At 38.0% G+C, this 23,699-nt stretch overlaps 1 protein-coding gene across 3 annotated transcripts in view; it reads right to left on the minus strand.

The window, feature by feature from the left end:
* Positions 1-21,113, minus strand: part of LOC145986704 (aminopeptidase N-like) — a 79,158-nt gene extending 58,045 nt beyond the window's left edge. Inside the window, exons 1-7 of one of the 3 annotated variants that reach the window (XM_083121025.1) lie at positions 21,049-21,113; positions 8,834-9,432; positions 8,403-8,558; positions 6,686-6,991; positions 3,788-3,974; positions 2,873-2,984; positions 322-403 (exon numbers count right to left, since the gene is read on the minus strand). In XM_083121025.1, the coding sequence (XP_082977151.1) occupies positions 322-403; positions 2,873-2,984; positions 3,788-3,974; positions 6,686-6,991; positions 8,403-8,558; positions 8,834-9,360 (1,370 nt within the window). In that variant the 5' untranslated portion in view covers positions 9,361-9,432; positions 21,049-21,113. Of the gene's footprint in view, positions 1-321; positions 404-2,872; positions 2,985-3,787; positions 3,975-6,685; positions 6,992-8,402; positions 8,559-8,833; positions 9,433-10,124; positions 10,257-21,048 lie in introns of those variants that run through there. The other 2 variants (XM_083121026.1, XM_083121024.1) reach the window with 2 other exon arrangements.
* Positions 21,114-23,699: the final 2,586 nt, after the last annotated feature.

Here is a 23,699-nt window from a genome sequence, read left to right on the forward strand (position 1 = left end):
TTTGACACGTGGTAACCAGTTGGCTTGATTCAAGCCAGATGCAAGGTTACATCTTTCCAAATGCTTTCAGCAAGCTTCTTCACTTTACCTGAAAAGATTGAAGCAAGCTTACAGTGTTATCTTGGATAATGCTAACAAACGAAATACGTCATTTACGACATACAACCGGCTTTAAACTAGAGAAACAGAATATACACACACATGGGAAGAGACTGGAATAAGTAGATGATGACGAATACAATGATATATATATATATATATATATATATATATATATATATAATGAAAATACATATGCAAGAAAACAATCTGAATACTTACTTCTCTTTGATCAACCTCCTAAGCGTCTTCTGGTGGTTAACTGGAGAAAGAGTTTCGTTGAACATAGACAATGTCACTCGTTCTGAAAAATAAGGAGCAACATGTCGGATAGATATTCTTTTTTTTAATGCTACACAGACACACACAGGGCTAAATATAGAAGCAGTGGCACGTCAATCAAATTTTAATCACGCACTATTTTGTGATAACCGATTCTTAGATTCAGAATTCTGAGCACGGTATGATTTCAGATCATGTCGTCCCTGAACTGTCATAGTGGGATCATATCTGACCTTAAGCAGCAGCAGTCCTGAAATATTCTGATCAAACCTTGTATACTTGTTTCTCCTGAGAATTGACTATACGTCAGTGAATTGTACGTATGCATTGTGTCAACATTCCCTAATAATGTTCAATTAACACAAAATAAATAATTGTAAAGAAAATACAATCATTAAAACTGTTGAAGACTAGCCCGGGAGCGGCCAGCCAACCGAGTGTCGCAACGAAACAATGTCGTGAAAACTTGTCAATTGTTGCTTCAAAACCGTCACCTTTCGCTAAGATCGCCAACAGACGAGGATATCATAAGCAAGAACACAGTGAGACAGATTGTAGTTCAAGATTTGAGAAAACGCCAGGTTTATTCGCGCTGTGATCCACACTTTTTTCTCCAGTGTTAAAAGATTCATTGACTGATTGAGTTTGTGTTTTTAATCCACTTTATGCACAGTAAGGCTAATCGGGACTGGACCTACAGCTTAAAGTGGGATCCGAACCACTACGTGCCTCCACCGGATATCGAACCCGGGATCCCTTAATTACAAGGCAACGACCCTACCTACCACTGCGCCATCGAAGAGGCCTCAGTGTTGAAAGACTAAGGAACTGCAGGTTGCCGAGATTTGATTGCCACAGTTTTTTGGACAAAGTGATTAATCACCCTCCGTATTCGCCAGACTTAGCACCCGCTGATTAGCTGATTACCTTTTGTTTCCAAAAGTGAAATCACACTTGAAGGGGTATCTTATTCGATTTCGGTCATCCAGAAAACCGCAGCGAACACATTAAACACCAATGCGAAGGGTGACTTCTACAGATACATCCAGAAGCTGTACGAACGTGCAAATCACTGTGTATAGTTAAAAGCGATGTATGTCGAAGGCTAAACAATAATAGGGGTATTTCATTATTTTAAGCAAATACTTTATATAGCACCAGTTCTAATGTTAGTAAATGCACAGTGTACAAGAGCTGTATTGACAATCTTGCCAGACTATCCTCTTTCCACTGTTAAAGCAAAGTCAGTGAAATCAAGTCCACGTGATTTACGAAAAATCTTATTGGTTAATTCCTATATATATTCTATATAAACAGCAGCGGTACACATAAATAGGATGAAGCCAAACTGATTTAAAAAATGTACAGGGTTATTAAAAAAGTACTCCATGGTTTCTTTATTTTATTGTGGTGAATTTAATGGGGGTACATCTCTGCCTCGTGTTCAAAAGTTTTTCTTCTAATAGTTTGGTACACAGCTAACCGCATACTTAGTAGCTAGGAGTGTGCAATGCAACATGGCGGCGTCTGGAAAGAAGACATTCTGGGTCTTGCAATACCACGAAACAAAGTCTGTTGTGATCGTACGGCATTCGTAAGTGGTACAATCATTTCGTAGCTACTGCTTGTTTGTGCAAAGGGAAATCCAGAGACCGGCCATCAGTGGTTGCTTGGTTGGTTTGGTGTTTTAAGTCCACTTTATGCACAGTAAGGCTAATCGGGACTGGACCTACAGTTTAAAGTGGGAACCGAACCACTATGTGCCACCACTGGGTATCGAACCCGGGACTCCTTGATTACAAGACGACGACGCTACAACAGCGCCATCGGCGAGGCCCTCCGAAGAGACTGTGGACCAGGGTAGCTAAAGGTACTGGAACACATAAAGTCTCAAGGGTTCTATTAGGTTCCGTAAGAGGACCGGAACCTCTTTCCTCATACAATTTAAATTCAGACCAATTTGCGTATTGTTTCATTTCAATGCGGAAATTGGACACTATTTAACATGATCCGGAGAAAAGGTGCCTGGACCGTATTTAAATTAATTCGGAAGAAAGGTTCCTGGACCGAATGGAGATACTTTACAGATAATAAGGCTATTTACCATCCAGAACCCGTTTATGCTTGCTGAGTTTCTCTCCTGAACCGGAATTGAATTTATTTAAAATTCCTGGGCCCTGCTGTGGACCTTATCCCAACGAAGCCGAAATAAATCAGCAAAAAGATGCAAGTCGGAAACTTCACCTGCCACAAACAAATGTCTGGAGGATACTCCATAGACCGCGGCTCAAGAAACTCAGTGTGATTTATTAAAAATCATCAAATTACATTACAAAAACGTTCAGATGTTGTCTACTCACGTACCTTAAGTTTGCAATGAAAAGAAACCAAGGAGTTACTAATGAATAGCCCTGTGTGTGTGTGTATATATATATATATATATATATATATATATATATATATATATATATACATAAAAATGCTTTCATACCATGTTGTGCTATCCACTTTGGTTCCCGCGATATGTCTGACACATCCTCGTCTCCGTAAGCAAAGAACAATGCGTACACGTACGTCATTTCCTTGTGCATGCTGGGAACTGCCTACATGGAAGAATGTTTAGTTAGCACACTAGAACTTGATAATAGAAGATTCACAGAAAAAGCAAAATAATAGTATGTTAATAATTATAAACGTTAATAGGAATTGTAGCTTTCCTGGCTACGTGATTCCAACAAGTGTTCTCGGATTACCATCATGTTAAATTACAACGTTTAGAGCACATACATTGTTCTTATCATCAGGGAATGTAAGAAATGGAGACCAATGTAGGGTTAAGTACACGACTATTATGGGACGGAGTTTGGACGTTGCCTTCCTATTGGCTCGCTTTGGATCCCGGTGTTCTTATTGGCACATGACACAACACAATACAGAGCGAGTCAATAGGAAGGAAACGTCCAAACTCCGCCCCATCATAGTCGTGTGTTTAACCATAAAATTGTGTCCATTTATACATTCCCTGATGACGAGAGCAATGTATGTGCTCGAAACGTTGGAAGATAACGCCGATTTAAGCTGACTGGCAACCCGAGAACACTTGTGTGAATTATAAACGTGTCATAACAATTAGTTGCACAGTCGTGGAAAGAATTACTTCCGCTTAAGACTACTCGTATTAAGGCTCTATGGGGGAAGATTTTTTTCCATGACTATACATATGGTCCTAGTCATATCTTAGTAGCTATGGTCATTGCAATAGAGCCCCAAATTAATCGCCCACACCAATGAACTTTGCTATATCCTTACGTTGCACTATTTGACTTCATCCGAAGCAGACATTGGAAATTCCTTCTTCACGACACTAAGTTTATACATTGAGAAAATAATTACCACATCCACTTACCGCGTATTGAGCTTCGACGGCATGTAATAAGGCTAATCCATCTTGGAGCTTCACGTCGTCCCACCAATCAGAAGTCACCAGTCCTCCTAGCCATTGGCCTGCTAGAACTTTTGCAAGGAACAACTTTTCAAAACCTTCTAGAAGTTTTCCAATGTACAAATCCTTAGAACTCTTATAATCAATGTTCCTGTCGACAGAGACAACGTATTCATTCACAGTGAAATATATCACAATACACAAGTTTAAATAGTTCGAAAACAGTAGATTTTTTTTTCGAAAGACGTTTAGAAATGATGGTACCAAGAAAAGACTTCACAGTCTCGTTTCGTGACTGATGAAGCCAAACTCGTTCTTGTCTCTAGGTTCGAAACAATAGTTACAAAAACACACTTGTGATCAGGGTGGATGAAAATCGTGATTTTTATTTAAAAATCATTATTGATGATTCATTAAATTAAATTTATTTCTTAAAATTTAAATCGATATTTTTTTAAAAAAAAGTTTAAATTTGCTTGTATGTTTTTTGGCACCATACATATATATTCCTTTTCCGGAATGTCTGCGGTAAAGACTTGCAGAGGCGAAATCTTGTGGGCGGGGTGAGACTAGGTGGGGAAGGGTGCAGAATACACAATTCCCCTAGTAGGCTTGCGAGCTGTCATGTTTACTACAGAACTACTTGACCAACAGTCATTGAAAGAGGGACACACCCGCAACGTGCGATCAGAACGCGTTCGCGTTGTCTTACACCATACATTCCGGAAAAGTAATATAGATATATGTCTTCGTAGAATGGCTGTTTCTAGTAAATGGCCCTGCAAAAAGAAATTGAACAGTTTGATTAGAGCAAATAAAAAATTATATGTAAATATGCATCTTTCTGTTTCTGGTTCTATATGTATGAACCAACTATGGAATCGTTTGTTGAGTGTGTTAATGAAACTATAATACATAATTTCACTAACTTTTCCTCCAGTCAAAATAAAACATTCTGGATTTACTATATAATTGTAACTTAAAATATTTTTTATAGTCCTTGAAGTTAAATTCTGCAATTTTTTTAATGATAGTTTGCAAATTATCAGCTGCCATATTTTTCTTACAGTTTAATGATAATGACAGTATTTACGGTTTAATATGATAAGTATTTTGTATATTTTTCTTCATAAAATGTTTGCCAGTTTACCCTACACAAATAAATGAATTTTAAATCAAGATAAATTTAAGTGTTTGCAGTTTACATATTACATTTCCTCTCGTATGAGCTCAGCCCTATCAGTACAAATATTTAGATTCCTTTCTTTTCCTTTCTTTGAGTTTGATAAACACCACTAAATGATTATGAGATTAATGTACTTTCTCCAGAAGTGATTCTGATATCTACAAAATCCTTATGTACATTATTCTATAAATTATTTATTTAAAGTGATTAAAATCAGTGGTTTATTTTTAAAAAATCACCGGATTTAAATTGCGATTTATATCAACCTGATTAAGTCAATCCACTTGGCTTGTGATTAAAAATTCACCAGTTATATAATCTTGATTTACATTGAGATTTCTATCAACCTGATTTAAGTCAATTAATTGTGATTAAAATTTAATACTTAGGTATTTGGACATTAAAGAACAGTCATATAACACATTAAGTATAAGGAATCAGCCATCGCCTTTGGCATGCCTAAGAGCTACTTACTCTACCAAGAAAGGAAAAACCCTTTGGAGCTGTTCTGGAATTTTCACAATCATGCAGAACACGCCACTAAGGAATCGCTCTTGCAATTACTATAAGCAAAATACAAAGTCCTATAACTAAGCAGATAAAAATATCTAATAATTCTATGGATGTTAGTGTCGATTGTTCTTCATTAGCATGCAATGTTAATCCAATGTCTAGTGCTTTAAACTAAACTTACTCCAACAAGCTCTTCTCTTGTCTTCAGGTGAAATTTCTTTTTTGACACTTCTCTTGATACCGAGTGTTAGAATAAGTATAGTTTAAAGCACTAGCCAATGGATAATGTCTCATTAACACTACGTGCTAAGGTAAATATATATTCCGTGTGTCTGAAGAAATCGCATACTAAAGTATTTTGTTTTAGAAATATCGCACGTTATAGGCCACACTTGTCTCTTACACATAGCCACTTTCTCTTTCTCGGTTTCTCTTTTCCCCTCTGCTTCTCTTTTGGCTCTCATCGATCTCTCTCTCCCCCTCTGCTTTTTCCTCAGATTTTCTCTTCCTTTACATTTTTCAGATTCTTTTAATCTATCTCTTTGTTTCCATTTTTCTGTTCTCTTTCTCTCCTCCCACATCTCACTGTGAGAGCGTGTGTCTTCCCATCTTTCTTTCTTAACCTACTTCTCTCTCTTTCTGGTCTTGTCTCATTTTAACAGAGGCCCTTCTTCTTGCCCTTTGTCTCGTATTGTCTCGTTTGTCTTGAAAAGATCCTACCTGCTTCGGTACCTTCCTTGTATAATCGGTTTTTCAAATGATAAATGTGGCACGGTGTTTTGGTACGACGTTCTTTGTTAGATTCCCACCATGGGTGTTGTTTGTGAGTGTCCCTGCATCAATTCATCATATCATCACTTCTCTTCATCTTTCCAATTAGCCAAACGTAGCTGAGAAAATAAAATAAGCCAAATTAATCAATATGTACAAAACCAACGAGAATGTAGGATTGAAATTAGTAGTTTTGTTTGTAATCGTTATGAAGTTAAATGTGTCAAACACATCTCCTATTATTCAGAGTCGTCGTTATAGTGCAAATAATAGTTACATTTAACATACTCTTGGCAATATAAAATCAGGTGCACGCAATTTGTAATTTCTTCATATCTCATCCTATACACATTACATGTCAACGATTTTACAGTTATGTAAAGCACACTTACTTCATGCTAGGCATTCCCCAACAGTCAGATGTCCTGTAACGCGATTCAGGAAGGAATAACACGTCCACTTTGCCCAGTGGATGCGGAGTATCGAAGTAGTTCTCGTAGTACTTGACGAGGTCCACCACATACTCCGAAAGATACTCCTTGGTGTCGAGGGATCCTTTGGGGGTCCACAGGGCGACGTTGGTCACTCCAGCAGACCTCTCTCTTTTCTCGAACTCCGTGAGGGCGATTCCAGCCATGTAGGTGGACATCGGAGGCGTCTTCTGGAAGGAGTCCAGCATCCAGCCTTCATGATCGGGGCTAGTTGGAGAAAACGAGGGAAAAAGTTACTCGATAAGATTTCATTACTTACACATTTCGTTGTAAAAGTGGCACATTAGGTAACCGCAGAAAAAAAATCCAAGTGTAATAATCAGCAAGTCTTGTCCTTGAAGTGTTCTATGTAGAAGTCCGTGTGATCTTGTGTTCACAGATGTTCTTCTATGATAGAAATGCTTAAATAGAGACTGAGAGAGGAAAAACAAAAATTAAAGACGTAAGACAGAAAATGCATTGGAAACAGAAAGAAGATAAACAAAAAGCTATAAACAAAGAGAAAGACGATAATTAAAAGGAGAGAGAGAGAAGATAAACAAAATGAAAGTTAGAGAGGGAAAGAGAAAGAGAGAGAAGCAAATGAAGAGACAAAAGAAACAAAAGAATGAATAGAAAATATAAGAAATGAAAGAGGTAAAGAGACAAAGAGAAATAAAAGCGGTAAACTAGCGAGTCACAAAAGGAGATATAGGAGAACTAAAGATGTTAGAGAGAGAGGTGGGAGAAATATGACAAGAAAGTGGAGAGAAAAAAAATAATGGAAGAGATATTTACAAGAGACAGATAAAGAGAGAGAGAGAGAGGGAGTAAGTAAGAAGAGTTTATTCTACGACTGGGTTTCTAAAAAGAAAAAAAATCACAATTGAATAGATCGGCGTACACAAACTATTCGGATATCTTCAGATCCACTATGTGTTCCCCCCTTTCCCATTTTCCCCCGAGAACGTCAGTGCCAATTTTCCGTTCTTTAGGTAATGTGGATCAAATTGTAAGAATATACAACTTTATTTGGTGCAATATTTTTGCAATGTAATTATATGTTTTCAACAATAAATTAAAAAATATATCAAATTCTCATATACATCAGGAACTTTATTGCTGTTGGTTTGATTTGATGTTTTAAGTCCACTTTAATCGGGACTGGAACTACAGTTGAAAGTGGGATCCCAACAATTATGTGCCTCCACGGGATAACGATTTTTTATTATTGATTTGCTTTATTTTACTTCCTTTTTGTGCCACCTTTGGCTAATTTGCGAAGATGGGGATAAGTGATTATATGACGAAATTTATGAATGAGCACTCACAAACATACATGCCAAGACCTGGATACGAACCCGGAATCCCTGACGTCGTAGCGTCATGTGCTAACCACTCCGCCACAGGGGCCGACCAACCGGGTATCTAACCTGCGAGAGAGTTTATTGCGGTAGCCAAAGAAACTTGCCATCTCTGCCTTTCAAGGAAAGATCAAAGCATAATTACAATCTTCCTTTAGGCCCATCACACTTTAGTTCCTACAGTTCTTATACCCTATAGAAAACACAAATTGCTTCACTTGGTCTTTTGTAGACGTGAATGATACAAGGAATTGATTTTAAAAAAATCAACTTACAGAGCTTGGGAAGAGGCGAGAGGTGTGTTGGAGAGGGCAGTGACGGTATCTTTCCTTCCGATAGAGATTTCGAACTCTGCTTTCAACTGGGGCTCATCAAAGCAGGGGAAGACAGTTCTGGCGAATGTCGGTCTGAAGTCGGAAATCAGGAGCACGCTGTGAAGAATATGAAGGGACCATTGTAACACAGAACTTGCAATTAGAATTAATATATCCATGACTATGCTATGAATGGCAATAAAAGATGTGCATACATTTGCATAAATAATTTTCTGTCAAATAGATAGATTTTCTGTCAAAATAAGTTAGAAACTAAGAAAAGTAAATCAATTAAGAATTGGAACTCTGAAATTGAAAATTAATAGTGGGTATATTGTTTCCAATTGATTGACTGATACTATTAGGATGAAGTATGAAATGTGAATACTCACTTCATATCCCCGCTTTCATTATCCACATAATCCTTTCTATACCATCCTCGAGATTTGGATATTTTCCCGCTGAATTTGATACTGATTTGGTAGTCCTTCCCTTCCTCCAATTCTCCGTCAAGATTGACGACTAAGAACTGTTCTCCAGTCTGGAACTCCACGCCGGAAACAGTGACTGGAGTCTCTCCGTCCTTCACCTGGACATTCTCCGCTGGAATCTCCAGATCCACGGCATGAAGAGTGATGTTGTTGGAGGCAGACAAACACTTGACCATGATTACCACCTCTCCAGAGAAAGCGTCTTCTTCCGGTTCAGGTCTAATGTACAGCTTGTAGTGTGAGGGAATAAGATTTCCTGGCAAGCGAATGTCCTTCATCGGGTTCCTGGTTTCACCGTTGACGTATCTCTTCAGTCTGTGCAGAGGTTCTTCATCCTCGACCAACGATCCCTGTGACTGTAGGGCAATTGCAAGTAGTAATAAGGGCAAGAAGACCTTGCTAGCCCACGACATGTGTCTGGTCTTCATCCTCTATCTTCGGCGAAAGACTTTAGTGAAAAGCGTTCTTGGAGACAATCTTCTCCAGCGCTTGTTAACAATCTGCAAGGAAGCATAAATAAGAACTAAAACATTCCAGCTACATGGTTGTATGATGCATGTTTGCATTGACTGAAACGCAACAATCATCTGACGCCTACATATTCCGGTCAGACGCAGGAAGAACGGACAACCGACAATGCACAGTTTACAAACTGCCCAAGGTCACTTGTTCCTTTCGGTTGATTATGTTTTAAACGACTTTAGACATTGCATGAATATTGATTGCGTCGACGGTACGCGATACCACTTCCACATCACTGAAAATTTTGATGTACCCGGGAATTCAGACAAATTGCTAAACTTCATACCCAATGTATCTTCCTTTCTTGTTTTGCAAGTTGTAATTGACGGTTTCTGAATTGAAGATTTAGATCAAGCTCGCATCTAACTTTTAATTGGAAGTTTCCAGATTGAAGATTTAGATAAAATTCGCATTTGAGTTTAATTTGGCAGTTTCCCGATTAAAGATTTAGATAAAGTTCGCAGCTAAGTTTTATTTGGCAGTTTTCAGATTGAAGATTTCGATAAAGCTCGCATCTAAGTTTTAATTGAAGATTTCTCGATTCAATATTTTGATAAAGCTCGCATTTGAATTTTAATTAATAATTTCTGAATTGAAAAATTGGTTAAACCCAAGTATCGGTTTATAGTTACTTTCTGCATTACACTAGTATCTAAATTTACGTTCTCACTTTCAGGATTTAGTTCAAGATCTTTGTATCTATGAATGTGGAATTCCCCTGTATCTACCCAGAGTTTTTCCTCACTATAGTCAGCGTGTTGGTCACTCAAACTTCAGCAATGAGACTAGCAGCCAGCGACTCATTAGTGACTCGCCCCCACCCCCATGACTCTCCATCCGGCACATCAACGTCATATTCTGGAGCAGTCATATAGAGGTCAACAATTGTTATGGTGTTGAATACCATTTTTTCATTGCATGCGGATAACATTAACGAAGAGTTATCGTGTCATAAACAGGAAATACACAATGGGGATTTTCTTCCGTCGCTGATGTTATCCAGTCACGATAACACTCTTCTACAAAGGTTTTTTTCTCTTGTGTGAAAAAAGTTTTTCTGAAGGAATTTGGTACGGAAAATTCACATCCATAATTAGAATTTCGCTATCAAGAATGCTTTTAAGTAATATGGAAAAGAAAAAGAAAAAGACTCATTTTACTGAGATTCACCGTTCGTGATAAATGCAGGGAAATGTCAGATGAGCAGCTGGTAACATCTGCTTCTGTTTCTGATGTTGGCAGTTCTTTTACTATGCTACATGATGTACCTGCAAGTTATTGTCAATATACTAAGCATTGTGTTTGCAGCTCTTGTTTAAGTTGATATACTTTGAAATGAACCACATAGCTTCTGCTACATCTGTGGAGAGTTGGCCTTTTTCAAGGCAGAATAAGAGGATTCGATCTATCATGAAGAATTACTACAAACATTACCTTGGAATCGACAAATATAATCTCCACCCCAGCGCAAACAATACTAAATTAGGCAAACGTGCCTATTTTGAAACTGAGCACCTACTGACTGATCGCAACGACGTTAGTGGTTTAATGAACGTTCATAAGTTCTTCTGATGTCGCAAAGAAACTTGTGAGATATTAGAAGCTAACTAACTAACTCTCTAGCTTCTTACACCCAAAGGCTTATGGCTGTACCAACACAAGCATTCCATCTGTCCCCATCCTAGGCAATATCTATTCAACATTTTCCATCCTTGTCGATCTCCTATAGGTTCAGGTATATTAGAAGAAATCCATGGAATATAATGAGCATAAGTGCAAGATAATTTGCGACTTCAAGATAGTTGCAATGATATTGGGAATGCAACATGGCTACACAACGTACCCCTGCTTCCTCTGCAAGTGTCATACCTGTGACAGAAGAAATGCTACACAAAATAGAATTGGTCTCAATGAAATTGACAAGTGGGAGAAAAATTGTACAGCGTGTGATGTTCCTCTTCCCCCTCTTCACACCAAGCTAGGCCTTACGAAACAATCTGTAAAACTAGGGACACAACTGGAAGAAGATTTAAGTGTATTTCAAACAAATTGCCTCGTCTTTCATCAGAAAAGGGAACGGAAGGCGTTTTGTGGGACCTCAAATTAGAGAAGTTTATCAAATCCAGAGTTTGAAGAATGTATAACAGACAAAGGAAAAAGATTATGGATATAATGTTATATGCAATACAAATTGCATTAAATGAATTACATTTTTTCAAAATAAGTATTATATAACAATTCTGTGTGCGAATATTGTCTCACATATCACATTTATAACATTTAAACATAATATACTAGGATTCGAGAAAGGATGATCAAATTATTCCATGAGTTCACTCAGTATTCTCCTTAAAATTGCAAGCATTCTAGAGAAAAATAAAATCACGATTACTCGTAAACTATTCCTAACAGAGAATATCTAAACACAGATTTGAAATCAACTCAAAATTTGCAATAGGAATCAGAACTTTTTCCTCCAGAAAAATAAAAAAAGGATTTTGTTTAGTTTGTTCTTTAGGACGGTGTAATTGAAGGTGGATGATGATAGTGACTGTGGCGTTACCTATCACACCAGAATCCAAATTACCATTGCCACAATGAAAGTAAGAAGTAGGTCTGGTACAATGAGTCTACAGGACTACAATTTACGTCCTTTCTTGTGTCTCTTGGAAATATAGAAAATCTAAAGTCCGAAACTGACGGCAGTGATGAAGAATCAGTTTGAAAGAAGGAAAGGGGCCAATTCAGTGCAAGGTGTAAAATGTGCCACAAAGTATCTTTAAGCCGAATCTTAGATCGGAAGTTTATGTAGATCTTTAATCCAGAAAAAGCCTCTTCAAACTTAGACCCCATATTTATCTAAATCTTCAATTTAAAAACTGTCAATTTAAACTTAGGGGTGAGTCTTTTCTAAATCTTCAATCCAGAAAGTGTCGAGTCAAACAAAAATCTGGAATATTTCAGGTATATTGAAGTCCTGAAACCATATTCATGGATCTGAACACGATGAAATTCATAAATTCGGATGTCATGCCGAAATAATGAATTCAAGAACTCTTGGCGAAATTTACAATATGAGATCAGCCCAGGCCCGTAGCTAGAGGAAAGGCAGGGGGAGGCAACTGCCCCCTCTGAGAGCCTGCTTTGCCCCCTCTGTGAAAATACAGAACACATTAATACCTAAAATTCTCACTAATCTTTACAATTATATCAAGTGTTACTCTAGCAACATAACAAAGACACACATTGATTTTGTGATTTATTAAGGTGTATTGGATTCCGTACAATGTATCAGGATTGCGGGGAAAAAAATTCCCTTCCAGATTCGGACTTCAGGAAATGATTTCTCAATTTTCAGTATCCAGAACATGTGACATTTTGAGTAGTCTTGTATCAAATGTGCCTAATGTGTTCGGATGTTTTTCTTGGATGTGTTGCTATTAACTTGGAACTGCTTAAAGTTTTGTTTCCCATGTCTAACGTTTGGTAATAGTGATTCATGTGGTAGAGAGAGGAGTGGATATTTGTTTTTGTTACTTAGTGTTTCTATTCTGCCACTTCTAGCTAATCGCAACAAAGAGTGATGGCGTGAAATTGATGAAGAGAAACTCATAAACTGTCCTGCAACCACAGGGGGACAGTGGGCATTTTCCCTCCCACCTTGGACGGAAGTCCATTCTAGGGAAAGCAAACATTGAAGTAAAAAAACAAGACTCTGAGAATCTAAGAATAGCAGGACAATTGGATACTCATGATGGAATTAGTTTTTACGTGTCCCTTGCATTTTTCTTCCAGATGGCCAAGGGCACTTGCAAGGGGCACAGAGAGGCAATTGCCCCCTCGAATTCAAATTTTATACAAATAAAAGTACATTTCCTAAAATTTTCTTGCTCGCTTCGCTCGCAATGTCTGCTATTCTTATAGTCCAAGTTCAGAGTCATTGCTATGGGGCGGCGGGAGTCAAACGATCTATATGAAAAAAAAATGTTTAAGAGAATGCCATGGCGCCTTATTAACACAATTCATTTCTATGAAACTTAATATGAAATATTAATGATGGCACTGTAATCCAAGAAGTCATTGATCACTCAAAGGATTCCTATTTGTTTGTCAGGTGTCAAAACATGTATTTCAACTATAATACGTATAATACAATTCACACAATATTTTGCAAAAGGATTAACGTAAACAGTAGGCAAACATTGTCTGTAGCGATCCAAGAGTCTCCCCTTTGAAGTAAATAGAGTCCGTGGTGGACTAAGGGACCCATGTTTTAAAGTTTTAACAAGTACAAAAAAAGGTATTACAAATTTTTACGTAATTTATCAAAGTGTAGATAATATGTAACCATTATTATTTAATAAATTCGATTTTTCTTGCATAACACAACCCAATGGTGTTGTTGGATTCTCGTTAGATTCCTTTGTGCGTAAAAATCTTGTATGATTTTTAAAAGGCTGCCTTAATCAGTTCTGCAGAAAGGCCCAAAGCTGTTGGTACATATTAATCGTCTATTAACATTATCGATCTGTAAATATCAAGTAGATACAGTCCCTATTAGCCTATTTATGTTAAACTTTATATTCTTTGGAAATTTGAAAAGTCATTATCGAAATATTGCTATTTGATGTTGCTCGAAGTTTATTTTTGTTCATTGCAGTTTCAAGATATCATCCCTTTTCTGTTACTTATCTCTTTTGGGGGAGGGGGCAAGTGCTTCTGTGTACCCTGCTATATCTGCCAATGCGACACAATATATAAAAAAATTGCCCCTCTAGGATTGAATTCGCCCCCCTACAAAGAATTCCTGGCTGCGGGCCTGGAACAGCCACCATTGATAGAACTCGCTAAACTTCGGATTCGATAGAAGCTGCTCTAAACACCATTTTTATGATTTGCCCAGGAAAGTTTATCTCAACCTACTTCAAGTTGAACGGACCTGGTGAATATTTTATTCCTTCAAAAGGGTTGCTAGGTGCCTGGGCCTACCAGAGTCAGTGGCTTGCTGTAGAATAAGCCTGCCTCTGTAGTGGTTAATAATAACTATACTGATATATTTGGCATGGCGGTATTACAGTGCTATGACACCAGGCGTTCGGGGTTCGAATCCCGACCGGGCATGGATGTTCCTTGCGAGCGTCTATTTATCAATTGCATTATATCATCATTCATCCTCATCTTTGCGATTAGCCAAAAGTTGCAGAGAAAGCGGACATACCGGTCGAACTAATATAATATTTGGTATTTTATTTGAGATTGTTTGTTTCTGTTTAAAGCCAATTTTATGCATAGAAAGGCTAAATGGGACAGGACCTACAGTGTAAAGTTGGATTCGAACCACTGTGTGCCCTCAACTGGTATCGAATCCGGGACTCAAAGACTACAAGGCAACAACGTTATTGGATTTCACCAAATTTCATATTTGTGATTCTTGCAGTGTATGATATAGCAGGAGGCACTAATATACAGACAGACGGTATTGAAACATGCAAGCAATTTATTTAGACATTTCAGTCCATAAAATATAACGAAGTTTGACAACAAGAAATAAGTTATTTGGTGATATGTGAATGTCCATACCAGTAAGTCCGTACATAATCACCATAATGTTCATAAAAAATATTCATGTTCTATATTAATATCAATTAAATTTCTTTAAATAGTGATAATGTAGTTACAATTTGTGCCCAAGACAACATATGCAGCCTTTGAACAGACAAGAATCACCCGGTAGGACGTCGCCTTGTAATCAAGTGGTCCCAGGGTTAGATCCCTCGCAGAGCACGTAATGGTTCGGGTTTCACTTGAAACTGTACGTTTAGTTCAGATTATCCTACCTGTTCATAAAGTAGATTCAACTTTGAGGTACTAAACAATTTTAAAAAATAATAATAATAAGAGTCAAGAGTATAAACTGTAGGTCCAGTCCCGGATAGCCTATCTGTGAAATTGGATTTACTGATTCAAACAAACAAGCTTTCCTCGTGGTTTCAACGTTCTTTGTTCCAGATGCCTGTAACTAAACCTGATTACATTCCGCCATGACACTTCAGGCTGACTCATTGTTGCCAGCCTAATGTCCAATGAATCACGAATATTTGGTCTGCGATCTTTTACCCGCCGCGTACTCTTCTCCACTAAACTCTAGTAGGCAAATCAACCGCATGCAAACGAAATTCTGATCTAATATGTACAGTCTCTTTAGTGCATGTTTCTGTACATACTTTCACTATTAATTTATGCCCGATTCAAGACTTCCCAACTCAGGAACTATGAAAATTCCAATGAATAGTCCCATCTCAGGAACTGGTCTTTACCAGTTATATATTTTAGTGAAATGCTTTCCCACCTCAGGAAGTCTCTTATTAATTGTGTCGGGGGAGGAGGAGGAGTTGCCGTTTGAAATAGTTGACATTACACACACCTGTGTAACTGTGTAACTGCAAGTAAACGATGTGCAATATACTCAAAATATATTCGAGGAATGAAGTAACTTGTGTGACTGAACTTTGTATGAGACGTGGGATGGACGCATAGAAATCATGCTCAATGTTTAAGGGAATATGGAGCCATTCTTCCTCCAGAGCAGTCTCCAATTCCGAAAGTGTGGTTGGAGGCGGACTTCGAGTACGCAGTTTGGACTCCAAATATTCCCACAAATGTTCTATAATGTACAAGTCAGGAGAGTGTGGGGGGGGGGGCATTGAAAATGTCCTACTTCATCGTCATGTTCTTCGAACCATGTTTGGACAGACCCAGCAGTGTGGATAGGAGCGTTGTCGTCTTGAAAAAGCTGCCGCTCCCCAGGAAATAAAGTCTGGACAAAAGGAAGGAGATGATTCCCCAGAATGCTCCCATAGTGATTGACGTTGATCTTACCATGCAGAAAAACAAGTGGTCTCACACCGTGCCAAGATATCGCACCCCATGCCATAATGGACCCACCTCCATGCTTCACAGTCGGCAAGAGGCAGTCAGGATGAAACGCATCTCGGAGCGTTCTCCCCACATAAACGCGCCCGGTGGTCTGAAATAACGCCAATGTTGATTCATCAGACCAGATGACTTGTTGCCACTGCTGTGGGGACCAACTTACGTCAGCTCTGCACCATTTGCGTCGCTTGACAGCATTACGTGATGTCACCAACGGCATACGAATTGCCACTGTGCAATGAATGTTTGCAGCATGGAGTTCCCTTTTGACAGTTTTGGTTGGAATGGGGTCCTGGAGGTGCCTGTTCATTTCAGATGTTATCTCGGATAACGATTGCTTGTGCTTTCGGACCACTATGCGCTTCAACAAACTCCTATCCCGAGCAGCAAACTTTGTCTTTCGTCCACTGTTGTGCTTTGAAGACGCCATCTTACCTTGTGTTGTGTACGCTGTCATAGCGGCTGATACTGTGCTCCTTGCACACCCCACAAAGTTTGCGGTTTCCGTCACCGTGGCTTCAGCTGAACGTGCTCCAACAATCATGCCTCTTTGGAACTCTTGTACAGCCTGACGACATGTGGTCATTGTTTAACTTTTGTTCTTCATACTGCAAAGTAGTGTGTCAACATTATTACTTATAATATTTTATGAGAATAACTGTGAGTTAGAAGCAATGGTGGCGATTAGGACGACTTGGGACAAATACCCCCAAATTTTTCCCACTTTCTGGCCTCGCACTATGTAATATTAATGCTAAGTTTTGTCAAATAAAAAAATTCACTGCCCTTTCCCAATCCCCCAAGGTTCGGCACCAAATCGCCGCTTCTATAGTTAGAAGTCTTAAAAATATATTCCCGAATCAATATTACAATATTATATATATTGTGATATTGGGTAATGTTTGTTAGAAGTTTTAATTTAAATTTTAGATGAACTGAATACTTAAGATACTATTTTTGTATTTATAAATTTACTGGACAAATGGCAAATATACAAAATTTTATTGCCTGAGACCTCATTTCGAGATGTTGGAATGAGCTCTAACTTATGTGACTGAAAATGTAAGAAGCTTGTTAATATGATAAAAGTATGAACCAGTGAAAGAAAATAAAATACGTGTGGGTAATAGTGTGTCTGACAAATTTACAATTCATGATGGGTTAAAACAAGAAGATGCATTATCTCCATTGCTCATTAATTTTGCCTTAGGATATGCTGTTAGGAAGGTAAAATAATCTAACGAAGGACTAAAATTAAACTGTGTGACATATGTTGTTAGCATATGCTGATGATGTAGACTTATTAGGGGAGGACATAAATACAATTAAGAATAATGCTAAAATATTTTTCAAAGCAGCTAAAGAGATAGGTTTGGAAGTTAGCAAAGAGAAAACTTAATATATATATGAATACGGGCCGAAACCAAGTGTTAGGTATTAATCAAATCCTAGATCCTAGATATTATACGAGAAGACAATAGTTGATGAAGAGAGAAGTAACATGCATTTCCTGAATTAAGCCTACTTTTTATTTCCTCTTTAATATAATTTTCACTTGTTAATATTACTCCTAAGTATTTGAATTTGGAAACTAGTTCAAACGAGATGTTATCAATAATTAGATTTTGATTATTACCTAGCACTTGGTTTCGGCCTGTAAGCATATATTTAGTTTTCTTTTTGTTAACTTCCAGACCTATCTATTGAGCAGTTTTGAAAAATATTTTAGCATTTTTCTTTATTGTATTTATATCATCCCCTAATAAGTCTACATCATCTGCATATGCTAACAACTGAGTCATACCGTTTAATTCTAGTCCTTCGTTAGTTTCTTTTACCTTCATAACTACATATTCTAAGGCAAAATTAAAGAGCAATGGAGATAATGAATCTCCTTGTTTTAACCCATCATGAATTGTAAATTTGTCAGACACATTAATACCCACACGAGTTTTACTTTCTGTTTCACTGGTGCATACTTTTATCATACTAACAAGCTTCTTAGGTATTCCAAATCCACATTGATAATCACCTATAATTTCATTAGCATATGGTATTAGTCTTGATAAAATAATGTTAGATAATATTTTATATGTTGTTGAGAGTAGAGAAATTCCACGGTAATTATTGCAGTTCATTTTATCACCTTTCTTAAACACAGGAACAATTATGGATTCTTTCCACTGTTGAGGGATTTCTTCTTTATTCCATATTAAACAAATTAATTTATGAATTTGACATATTAAAGAATTTCCACCATATTTAATTAACTCAGCTGGTATTAAATCAATGCCAGGTGCGTTGCTATTCTTTAGCGTTTTAATAGCATCTTTAACTTCAGTCAAGTTAGGTTCTGGAACTAAAGGTTCTACTGTGTGCACTTCATTTACTTCTGATTTATCTCCTACATGAACATTTAAAAGGTCATTAAAGTAGTTCTTCCATCTATTTAGAATATCGCTTGGGTCAGCTAGAAAATGACCGTCTTTATCTTTTATCAAGTTTACTTTAGGTTGCCACCCCTTTCTAAATTCATTTACACCTTTATATAAATCTCTGATATTTTTGTTTTTGCTGTTTGTTTCAATTTCGTTAATTTTGCTTTTCAAGTAATCTCTTTTTTTACTTCTAAACGTGCGGTTAACTTCTCGCTTTATTCTATTATAATTGCTTAGATTTGTATCATCAGAGTTATTTAACCACCTAAGTCTAGCCTGATTCCTTATTTCTATTAGAGTATAACATTCATTATCAAACCATGGCTTACTTTTTCTTGGTTTATGGCATACTATACTTTCTTTAGCTGCTGATTCTATTGAATTACGCATGTGCTCCCAGTTCTTATTTACATCTGTTTCATTTATATTTTCATCATCATTTAAATCCTGCAAAACATCAAATCTATTTGACAGTTTAATTTGGTAATTTTTCTTAATTCTTTCATCAGCAAATTTTCCAGTATTAAATTTTAAAACTTTTAGATTTTGTTGCTTATGATTTATCACTGCGAGTCTTTCTCTTCATTTAGCAATTACTAAATAATGGTCACACCTCTATGTGAACGAACGTCAATTATACTAGTATGCCTTCTCTTATCAATGAGAATATGATCTATCTGATTATGAGTTTTACCATCTGGAGAAGACCAGGTATATTTATGGATATCTTTATGTTTAAAAGTGGTACTTTTCACAATTAAATTCTTTGAGGTTGCAAAAGTAATCAATCTTATACCATTATCATTACTTAATTCATGAAGACTTTCTTTACCAATCGTGGGTTTAAATGTCTCTTCTTTGCCAATCTGTGCATTACAGTCACCTAACAGAATTTTCATATCATACTGAGAAAATTTATCAAAGATCTGTTCTAACTCTGCATAAAAATCATCTTTAGTATTATCATCTTTATCTTCCGTTGGTGCATGTATGTTTATTAAAATAATTTTACACCACCTACCCTGTAAAACTGCATATGATATCCTATGATTAATACATTCTACTGTTTTAAGAGCCGAGATAATTCTATTATTTATGAAAAAATCTGTTCCAAAATTATGATTTTCAGTACCACCAAAGAGAAAAGTATAATTTTTAGTTTTGCAATTCCCTTCTCCGGGCCACCTAACTTCCTGGACAGCTACTACATCTAATTTATACTTAACTATCACATTAACTATACACTAAAATACCCCAGGTCGGTAAAGGCTCAGAACATTCCAGGTGCCTAATTTAATATCCTTATTCCTAATGTAGATCTTATCCTTAGTCCAGAGACCTCCCAAAGTAGTCCCCACCCGGATATCCGAATGGGGGACTATTATACCTCTATAATATTTTACCTTGGGAACATCCATGGCCTCATATTGCTGTTTCTTGACATGTATTTTTGCAGTGCAGAGTTGTCAGCTCTACACCTAACCCCCAATATGAATGGAGGTTTTTACATTCTATAACATTTTGGATGCCAGCTAACTTCTCTAATGTATCGATATTTTGCGAGTAATTCCTCAACAACTTCTTTTGTTTTTCCAACAGCCTAATGAACCTGTTAATTAAACATGCAAGAAAAACTGTTATACATCCATTAAACAGAATATGCTAATAAAATTTCTCTAATTATTTTCTAGATTTCTAGATAAATACTTTCAGCCTGATTAGAATACCATAGATTATATAAATCGTGAAGCTGTTAATGAAACTCATAAATTCAAGAGAACCGAAACTGAATCTGCTTGAAAGGAATATAGAGCTAAGAAATTTTACAACATCTGTTATTCGAAATGAAAAAAAGTGTTACTTTGAACATCACATCAATAAACCACCACCAAAACAGTGAAAGATTTATGAAAGCAGTTCATATTTGTATGCACTGCTACAAGTTAAAATGTTATCTCCTCCATGTTTGACCATGCGAATGAGATAAATGAGCACTTCATTAGCTCGATTAATGATATAAATGTTGACCAACGTCTGGCCTCTCAAGAATGTTTCAGGGTACAACTCTTTCCAAGCACTAAAACACAATGCTGCGTTGCAAAGTGTAATATGAGGATTAGGTAGAGGGTTGGGTTAGAAACACTTAAAAACCGTCCCTAACATATTTCAATTTATAAAAACCTCACCATTTAAAAGACCTATTAAATAAGAAAACACCTGTACCCATTAAGATCCCTTAGAAACGGGAACTCGTAAAAAAGAATAAAAACACGCACGATTGCACAGCTGGCACTGGTGAAACAACTTCCATCCGAGAAGAGGTGAATGCTATTTCCCCTCTGTCCCCTTCCCACTCTCCCCTCCTTCTACGTCACCATTCCAGCGCGAACTCACGCACCACACCGGCAGCTCCGACGACCTCCGGAGCAACACGAAATCCAATGCTAGGTTCCCTCTCCGTTGCTCCGCCCCAACCCTTGAAAAGCCTCGCCCATCCCTCTTCCAAACCACCATCATCCCGATTAAGTTTTACATTTCTCCCCATGCAAATATTTGCAGCCTCGTAAACATTTCTATTCAATCCATTCCCTTCCTTCCTGATAACCTCCCTCTTGATAACTTTATGCCCGCACCTGATTATATGGTCCGATAGCCCTGTTTTGGAGACCCTTTCTCTAATGTCATCGTTCGCCCCATCTTACACGCATGCTTCTAGTCCAGTGGCGGCTGGCCAAGTGCAACAAGTGCAGATGTTTTCACCTAATTTTCAAATTAATATTGACATTTTTCATTTGCTTGTTTAATTAAACTATTTCCCAGCAGAACGCACACGATAATACTCAAATAATACGCCGCTCGGCGCTACGCACGTGAAGAGTTCGTCGTAGCATAAACAAACCAAGAGCAGACGCCGCCAGGTTGCGGAAGACTTTAGCCGGTTGTCATGGCAACGGTGACGTCACCTAGCGTTGGAATTGAACGGGTGTCGCCATCTAGGTGCAGCAGTTCTCTCGTCGACAGAAAACATTGCATCCAGTGGTTGTGGCAAAATCTTTGCTTTCTCGCGAGATCTTGTTCCGCGTGTGTATTTCGCGTTTCCTATCGCGTGTTGTGTTCATGTGTTGAGCTGTGGTTTGTACACTGGCGAACTTTAAAAAAAGGTCTCCCTCCTCTTAGTTAGATTGGAAGGCAGTTGGAAACACTTCATTACTCCTGTATTGGATAAGAAAGTGGGGGAAGGCAGTTGCAGACAAGGCCATCACTACCCTACGCGCACGTAAACTTGTTTCCGGAAAGCTATCTGTTGGAGTCTTGTCAGGCATGATCTGGGCAGTTTGTGGAGGATTTTTGTGTTCCTACCGCCCCTCCCTGTGTGTGTGTGTGTGTGTGTGTGATGGTGTGTGTGTGTGTGTGTGTGTGTGTGTGTGTGTGTGTGTGTGTTTGTGTGTGTGTGCGCGCGCGCGCGCGCACGCCGACACCTGTTTCTTTTTAAGTTTGGGGTATGTTTATTGCATCGACTAATTCCTGTTATGGCTGGGCATGACCCAGGTTAGCAATGGGCAAATAAAAAAGTATAAAAAATACCAAAATTCCTGGCATGAGTAGTTAGTTGTAGTAAAGGTTAGGTAATGTTCCTCGTTCGTATAGCAACGTGCTATGAAGGCACATTTAGGGGATGTGATAGTAGGGCACCGCATATTCTCGAGCTCGGCCATTTTGGAAGTGATACGATCAGCACCACGCTCCAGCCGCCTTTTTTCCGCCAGGGTTGTAGTAGAAATGAGAAAATAGAAATGTTTTGCATTCTGCGTATGTGACAGTATTCTTTGAATATTAGTTGAAGGCCGCGAGTGGTTCCTGAGAAGTAATGAACATATCATAGAATGCGCAATAGTTTAGTTCACGTTTCTTGGGGGGGGGGAGAATGATATACAAATTTATTCTACGAATGCTTACGTCATTGTGACCATGGAGTATATTTTGCAGACTAACGAGGATCTGGCGTCTAGATACAAGGCCAGTATAATGGTCTGTGAAGTTTGGGCTGTGTCCTACGTTTGTGATTGGCTTTCACAAATTTCGTCTTCGTCTCATCCATGCCCAGGCCAGGATTCGAATGCGGGACGCCTGGCGTCGTAGCGTGATGTGGTAACAACTCTGCCACTGGGGCCGGAATCTATTTTCGAAGCGTGGGTAATATTTAAGAGCTTATTGTGTTTCTTCATTTTTTTCCGGTCACTCCAACATTCGTCCTTATCGTTGAAAGTAAACAAGAGGGATATATTATGGACGTAAAAATAGCAAAGTTACCACATGCCTGTTACGTGCCGAAAGGAACGACCTTCCTTGCTCGTTTTCTTTTTATATTTGGTTTAGAGATAATGACAAAAGAGAGAAAAGAAACGAAAAACTGAGCAACCTATTTTCATTCATGAAGGAAATAAATGGCCAGCTGAGAACCTGATTTCTTGAGAGCTCAAAATGGACAACAAATATTTCTTCCGAGGCCGAGTGACCACAGAAAGAAACACTGTGCTAATTCCTTGATGACTCATGGTTAACGTTGCTCTGCTGTGTGGTGTACACGACTGACAACTGTGCAGCTCTTCCTTATCTTGCATAGAGTTTCGGCATTGAAGCTGCAGTGTTACCAATTCAATATCGGTTCTTGTTTGTTTTTTGTTTGTAAAAGGTGAGGCCTCAGTGAGGCCTTCCTAAAGAATTACACGGTACAATGAACCCAGTAAATGACTGAGTGTGTAATTTGTTGCAGACACCATTTTCCAGATGAACGGATGAAGACAAAAAAGACGTTTTAAATTGGGGGGGGGAGGAGCACTGACACTTACTCTTTGTTTTCCATTGCCTATAAA

Source organism: Lepisma saccharinum, chromosome 4 (genome assembly GCF_977018435.1).
Source record: "Lepisma saccharinum chromosome 4, izLepSacc3.1, whole genome shotgun sequence".
Taxonomy (NCBI): domain Eukaryota; kingdom Metazoa; phylum Arthropoda; class Insecta; order Zygentoma; family Lepismatidae; genus Lepisma; species Lepisma saccharinum.